General features: G+C 41.2%; 2 protein-coding genes across 2 annotated transcripts; one reads left to right on the top strand and one right to left on the bottom strand.

Moving 5' to 3' along the window:
• Positions 1–1,685: 1,685 nt before the first annotated feature.
• On the top strand, positions 1,686–4,526 carry MELLADRAFT_90949 (uncharacterized protein; the record flags this gene model as incomplete). Its single annotated transcript, XM_007405246.1, has 12 exons — positions 1,686–1,859; positions 1,975–2,227; positions 2,295–2,351; positions 2,454–2,777; positions 2,858–3,019; positions 3,071–3,163; positions 3,248–3,353; positions 3,429–3,661; positions 3,743–3,843; positions 3,931–4,114; positions 4,220–4,231; positions 4,318–4,526. 12 exons carry the CDS (start codon positions 1,686–1,688, stop codon positions 4,524–4,526), a joined length of 1,908 nt encoding a protein of 635 aa, XP_007405308.1.
• A 677-nt stretch (positions 4,527–5,203) lies between these two features.
• Positions 5,204–7,220, bottom strand: MELLADRAFT_41910 (uncharacterized protein; the record flags this gene model as incomplete). Its single annotated transcript, XM_007405005.1, has 5 exons — positions 5,204–5,550; positions 5,647–5,730; positions 5,829–6,624; positions 6,757–6,878; positions 6,957–7,220. The coding sequence occupies 5 exons, from the start codon at positions 7,191–7,193 to the stop codon at positions 5,461–5,463; spliced, it is 1,329 nt and encodes a 442-aa protein (XP_007405067.1).
• Positions 7,221–7,314: the final 94 nt, after the last annotated feature.

The following is a 7,314-nucleotide window of genomic DNA, read 5'->3' as shown; positions in this document are numbered from 1 at the left end:
TTCCCAGGACTTGAGTCTGTACGTCAGATCAGTCATTTCGGCACATACAAGTTGTTGAATGAGGGATGTGGGAACGGGGTTTCACAAACACCAGCATTTGTTGAAAATTGCTCAAACTTTAGAAAACTGTCTTTCTCTTCCTCTTGTTTTTAATCTATGTGGGTAAAATTTTCCCCACCATCAATAGTGAAAGTCGGATGATACATACAAATCTGCTCACTATGATTTCTTCTCGTCTTTTTCTTTGTAACAATTGCATGTCAGAGCTTACAGGTTAAGAATTGTGTCAGAACTGACCATGAGGAGGTCAGGCAGAGATAGGGGTCGCGAACATAGTCTGAATTTTTTTAGGATCTTGATTATAAGCTGTGGTCTGTCACAAAGGCTCACAAAGGCAAACTTCGGGTAGTGCTTTGTGAACTCTGTTTTGAACTCCACTTTGTAGGCGGATAGAGTTTGACTCCATCCTCAATTATTGACGCAGTCAGTTAGGTGCAGGTAGCACTGAGCAGTGGTACTAGTATGCGTGCGTGCCACAATCTGATATCCATGATTGCATGCCATCAAAAATCTTCAGGGCCCGGCGTATTAGTAATCGAGCAAACTTTTTTTCGAGGCTCTACGTCGAGACTGATCCCAAGCTGATGATTGAATGTACCAAACCAATCATAAGACTTTGTAAGCTTGGGCTTAGTCAGGCTTAAAGACTTTGGGGAGAATCTCAAACCCTTACACAGCACAAGCTGCTCATCAATGAAAACACTATTCCTAACTGAAATCTTGCGCAATACGCTTTGCATACATTTGACGCGAGCCTGAATCTCGGAAGCTGGCATCTCTATGTATACCGGTCTTTCAAAACCCGAATCACAGGAGCTGTGACCGGGAGTATGTAATAAGGGATTGTCGCGAATAAAATCTTAGCGTCGCCGGGGTTGCCAATGCTGTGAATGATTTTGATCAAGTATCAGAGAGTGAGATTCACCGTATAGTTGGGTCAATGCTCTCAGGTGCTGTGGAGTGGACTCCAAGCCAAAGTAGAGTCCATCGCACGTTCCGGTCCGAATTCATTGCTTTGGGACGACTTTCAAACAGACCCATGACGAAATGACATATCAGGCAGAGTGACGGTCAGTCTGTGAATGATTGAAAACCGGGAAAAGAGGGAGTGGTTTTTTCGGGAACGACTGCGGCTGTGGTGAGTATGAAGAGTGATAGAAAGAATGAAAGATTTTGAATGGCATGTAAAGAGTCTTCTTTGACGATGGCTTACAGACTAGATGACCGAGCATGAAATTGAGCAGCAATGGCTTATCTTAGCCGGTTTTCCACCTTTCAAATGCGATTTTGCAAACGTGATTAGCACCGAATGAAGAGAGGATTCGAGAGCTCTACGTTGCTCGGTAATACATGAGGAAGAAGCCTGTGAATTCTGATAACAGCAAACTTTGAAGGGTTTGAAGAAGACGTATGTATGCGCTGGAAGTGAGTATAAAGGTACGACTTCTGGAACAGCGTGTTGACCGTCAGCGACTCTCGTCCTGCAATCCCAGTCATCTATCGTCAGTTAGAATCTGATACAAAGAATCATCCATTTCACTTGATCTTATAAACACTTTCTTACATCCTCTGCCGCCATTAGACTTGTCGCTATTTTTCCATCATAACTGTATAAAAATAGCAGAATGTCCCAGATCTTGAAGGACTACCAGAATCTAAAGAGCAATGACTCTACCAACCTCAGTGGCCTATCTGGCAAGGAAGCCAAACCGGATCGTTATCCTGCTCCTTTCAAGGATCATGCCAGCGCCGAATTCCTCAGCATGAGTGGGGAAGAAGAAAAGGCTTATTATGACCAAGTCCGTCTTTCACAAACTATTCCGATGCAACGTTTATCTTTGATTCTGGCGCTGAACATCCTCGGCCACTTTCTCTCATCTTTAGATCTACAATTCTCTCTATCCTTTGCAAAAGACTGCCCTTACGGCCCATGCGATTGATCTCCAACGCTCGGCGAAGCATCGAAGTTCATGGAGATACCGATTTGAAGCTTTGCCAATAGTCGCACTCTTTAAATCAATGTTCACTGCGATGTATCATGCCTCGATGGTGCTGATCAACAATCCCATGGCGCCAGTGACTGACACTACCAACTGGCTGTATGCGGTCGTTGCATACACTCTCATCTATGTCACACTCTTCATAGTCAATTGCGGACTCGTGGCCAGTAAGGCTGTTTTGTCGTTGTCCATTCTAAAGATCTACCAACGCTGATACGTATTTGCATCCCATAGTGCAGCTTCTTGGTGTTCCTAAAATCATCTCCTATTTCTCGAGGACTTGGGGTTCAGGTTATACTATGATTGCTTGGGCTGACACAAGTTTGTATTCTATTCTTTGAATCTGTTGAACTTGTCCATTTCATTGACTAAAGCGATGCGACCTTGAACAAGCTATGTACGACAAACAACGAAAGACGGTGGACTCGGCCAGAAAGGTCCTTTCAGGAAATCCCGAAGATTACTTGCTTCCCCTCAAGGTTAGAAGCCACCCTGACATGGCCACCTATGCAGCCTCTTATCGACGACATCTAGAGTTCAATGTGGATGTTGCGAAAACCATTCTTCTCATGTCATCTATTGTCTATGAGCGTAATACGACGTTTGTTCAAAAAGCTGCCGATTATCCCGATTCTGCTCGTCTGTATCTACTCAAGAGTGAAGAATTTATGTACCGATTGGGTGTTGAATGGGGCTGTCAATTCATCTCCGTTGCCGGTAAGCAGTCTCTCCCGAGCGCTAATGTGATTCTGATGGAAACATGAGCACTCACTGGTCGATGTTTGCCATTGATCAAGACTTTCAAAATGTCAGTGGGCCCTTTGCTGGAGCGTTTTACAATCTCGACAATGAAGGGAATCCGTTCATGGTCGTCGTCTTCAAAGGAACTAGTCCGGAGGCTCTAACCGAATGGATCACTGACGCAACATTTGATCAAGAAATGTGTATAGATGCATTGGGTGAGTACACTTGCCTCCATATCCATGCTAATCGTCTGCATTTGAACTAAGCTTTCCTCGTATTAGGCATGGGCTTCGCTCATTCCGGATTTTATAGTAGTCTGTTTCCGTCCGCAAATTCCGGTGCAAAAATGTGGCCTTATAGTAAGTTCATTTATGCTATTCTGAACTCAGATCTGATCAAGTTTTGATGTGATACTGAAAAATCTTCTTTTCCGCTCATTGTAGTGAGGATCATAGAAACTGTGAAGATGGTGGCCCAACGCGCATACGACAATCAGATCAATGATACTGGGCCCAAGAGAAAGTTGAATCTCTTCGTCGGGGGTCATTCGTAAGCTTTCGATCAATTGAGGCTCATCTCTCAAATACTTGTTAGTTTAGGCTGACCCACATCTTATTCTTCCAGCCTGGGAGCCGGGATGGCATCCTTGTTCTATGCACGACTGCTGGAATCCCCAGGTGATTTGGGCGAGAACATCGTCTTGCGCGATGCGTATTGTTTCGGAACTCCCAGGGCATGCGGTGCAAAATTAGCATCGCGAGTCGAATACAACCTACGCAAACCTGAGAATCTTGGCCGGACGCTCTGGCGGGTAGCGAATCGCTCCAGCTCCAGGTGGATTGGGGACGTGGTGACCCGTAAATAAAATTTGCCCTCAACTTGACTAGATCCCTCACGTCGATAGAAGCTGAAGCTTTCTTTTTGAGAAACTTTTTCAGGCGTTCCTCCTGGGTTGGCTGATCGAAGGGAGAATCGTGCCAATCTCAAAGAGGGAAGTTTGTTATCGTACGCTGCGATAGGAGTACCTATAGACCTCACGGTGCGTAGTACAAGATATTCTTCAGAAGTACTGCGTTTGAGGTCGATTTTTATCACTGATGAGATTTCTTCTTGGCCCCCGTTCTAGCCAAACCGTATAGCTCCCTTTTACACCGTGGGTGATGTCCCGAGTGGATATCAAGTCAAAGTGGTCAAAGCTCTTAGAGAGCCGGAACACGAGCTCGAGGACGCGAAAAGAGAGGAAAGTGGGTTTTTTCCACCACATCCGATTGCTTTTATGGATAAAATCATGTCTACGGCCATCCCCATGCGTAAGCCCTCAACTCTTACAGAATATCTTTGTATTATTGCCTTCTAACTGATGATTCTTTTTTGGGATTCGTTTCCTGGTGATATCTTCTGGATTGTCATCGCAGTCCATGACCACTGTAAGTCCAAAACTTGAAAATATCCTGGATTTTGGGCCGTCTAGATTCCCTATTGATTCCTTCATCTCTTCTTTGTGCCTATTTAGTTCCGGGAAGTTACTTTGCCGCATTAAGAAAGGTAGGAGCTCAAGTTTTTGACAAATCGGACTCCCCTTCGTCGGACGGCAAAACACCATCATCCCCTCAACGTGCTTTGGGGCATGAATCTTCAAGAGCCAACAAGATGTCACCCGAAACCCACATCTTCAATTTGGGCGCTGGCAATGCAACTTCGGCAAACTTGACTGCTGGATGAGAGAGACAGGAGGTCAAACAGTACTGATCAAATCTGTGTCATATATCTGATAAAAGAATCCATTTCATCTCACCTAAAAACTAAACTATCATGTATTTACTCAGCAAAACTATTGCAGGTGCCTGTAATGATGTATCGTATATTATCTTTATTTACCGAAAATCAAGTTAACTTTCAAACACTAGCCGTTGCGGTCTATGAACAAGATTTCTATTTCTATTTATGAGAGTAAAGTTCTTTGTGTGGGAAGCGATGGGTGACAACCCAAGAAAATGTGGAAGAAAAGAACCAAGTTATCCTTGCCTCTTGAACATCGCAAGACACGGAAGGGTCATATGACTATGCCACCTTAACCATCTCACATTGGACATGTAGATAGTTTTAGTCCCTCGAATGTGTGCTCATTTACTGCCTTGTAATTGATTGATTCAACTATTCATGATTCTTAGCAGGATTGTTATTTTACTTATGCCTCGAACCTCAAACCCACTCTGTGGTTCAAGGACTTGTTGATCAATGTGGATATCTCTCATGTGTTATTTGGCATAGACCCGTTGTCAAAAGAATGCCAAAGAACAAGTTTTGGACTTGGTCGAGTTGAAATCTCTCTCTTCAAAAATAAGCTTTCTTCACTATGATGAAAGAAAAAAGTCAAACCAACTTCAACCTCCAACTTTGAATTTTGTAAAAAATGGTTTTTGTTTTGTTTTCAATCAAAGAACATAAAAAATAGTGTAAAAGATTTCTCTAAAGGAAAAAAAAAGAAATTTTCAAAGATATCAAATTGATAAACATTCGAAACGCGTCAAAAGAAAAACCAAAAAAACAAGTTGAGAGTTTCAAATCAAATCAAAGATGAGAATCTGATGAGTTGATTTAGATTTGGTTCTTTCTTGTTTCTTGATCTTCAAGTCTAATTTGTATTTGATTCTTTTTAAAATCCTAAATCATCGTGAAATGGCATCTTATGTACATTTCCAATCGCTACTGTTGTAGGACGAGTGTTGAGTAAATTCTTAGCAGCCTGGATTGATTGAATTTTTTGTTACAAAAAGATCATGATTAGTATTCATCAAATAGAATCATAAACCAAGAGATTAGATTGATAGAAAATAATCACTTTAATGACAGCATCCGGTTTCACTTGTGAATATGAAGAATAGATGTCTTGTACTTGTTGGGGTGAGGGACCAGTTCCATGAATCTATAAATTGAAAAAGGGATTCAAAGCGATTCAATAAGTCAATCGATTCCCATCAAAGGATTCAAAAGAGAAGAAAAGAATGAAAGTTGAAAACAAACTTGTGATCCAATAGTCTCAGCCTTGATGAGATTACTTTCTAATCCACTTGCAACCAAGAATTGAGCTTTCTTAACTGCTCTAGTGACACTTTCCTCATCAATTCCATTACCAGCTGCAATCTTCTTTAATTCAGATAAAGCTTGATGAGTGACTGATTTGACTTGATCACTTGGAGCATTAATGATAAAACCAAATAGACCGGAATCCGAGTAAGGTAAATGAAACGATTTAAGAGGTAAGGAAGCCATAGGTGTAGTACCATTTGACCATTTGATTAAACTAGGTGAAGAACCTAATAAATGTTGTAAGATTGTAAATTCAGATCGACTTGAATGATCACCACCTTCAAAACCGATCAGAAACGTATCTTTTCCTCCATGAGATCCTTCTACGTGTGATAATCTTAATTCACCACCATAATATTTTGATTTTTCTGAAGTTGAACTAAGTGAAGTTGAAGTAGTGGGTCTAAAGAATTGATCGACTAATTTAACTAATGAATCAGATTCGATACCAGTTCCGACAACCAAGTTTTGAGAAGATTGACCAAAAGATTGAATGGCGAAATCGACAGCTGATTGATGTGAGATTTCAGTATGAGGAGTAGCAAATAAAGAATCACCTAAACCTCTTCTAAAGGCTAATTGATGTGCTAAATCAATCGCTTTTACATTCGGATCTAATTGAGCTTGATGATAATCTGAAATCACGCCTGGAATCACTTCTTCATTAAATTCATGTGGTAAGAATTTTGAACAAGTTAATACATCTCCAAGTAATTCTGCAAAGAAAGCTCTGTGAAAGCAAACCCCAAAAGACAAAGAAGAAGAAGAAATTGAAATTGATCAGGATTTTGGTTCGATTGATGGGGTTTTCTTTCTAAATGGAGTGTAAGATCATCATCATTAGAATTAAAAGTTGACTGACTCGTTTCCTTTGATGAATTCAGCATTCAAGATAAGATGTTCACGAGTTAAAGTAGAAGTTAAAACACCGCCTAATAATTCAGCTTCACGAACGACACTTAAAGCACTACGTTTTTGAGTCGACTATGAAGCATATCGATCAAATCAAGATGAATTTCTAGTCCAAGGTTTCGGTTGATTTTAATTGGGGTTTTGACTTACCTTGAAGACCAAGTTTTTAAGTACATGAGAAAGACCCGGTAAAGTTTGATGACGGGATCCAGCTTTGATGAAGACTGAGATGGAAGCTGTTAATTTAGATTGATCAGAAGTCGATAAAACTTTTAAACCGTTTGAAGTTTGATGAGATGAGATTGAAGTAGGTGATAGAGTAGAATGAGTTGCATAGGTTCTTGTGATTGACCTCAAGAGAGAAGCAGGTGAAGTGATTTTGATCATCTTGTTTGATTGAAGTTGAAGATTGGCTGAGTTGACTTCTATGCTGATGGGCAATTCAGAATGAGATCGATCATCAATCGGAGCGCACAGGGGAAACTGGATAATCACTCAGTATAAGCAT

This window comes from Melampsora larici-populina (assembly GCF_000204055.1).
Source record: "Melampsora larici-populina 98AG31 unplaced genomic scaffold MELLAscaffold_3, whole genome shotgun sequence".
In the NCBI taxonomy this organism is placed as follows: domain Eukaryota; kingdom Fungi; phylum Basidiomycota; class Pucciniomycetes; order Pucciniales; family Melampsoraceae; genus Melampsora; species Melampsora laricis-populina.
The sequence above is the reverse complement of the archived record's forward strand: the minus strand, read 5'-3'. Positions and strand labels throughout refer to the sequence as shown.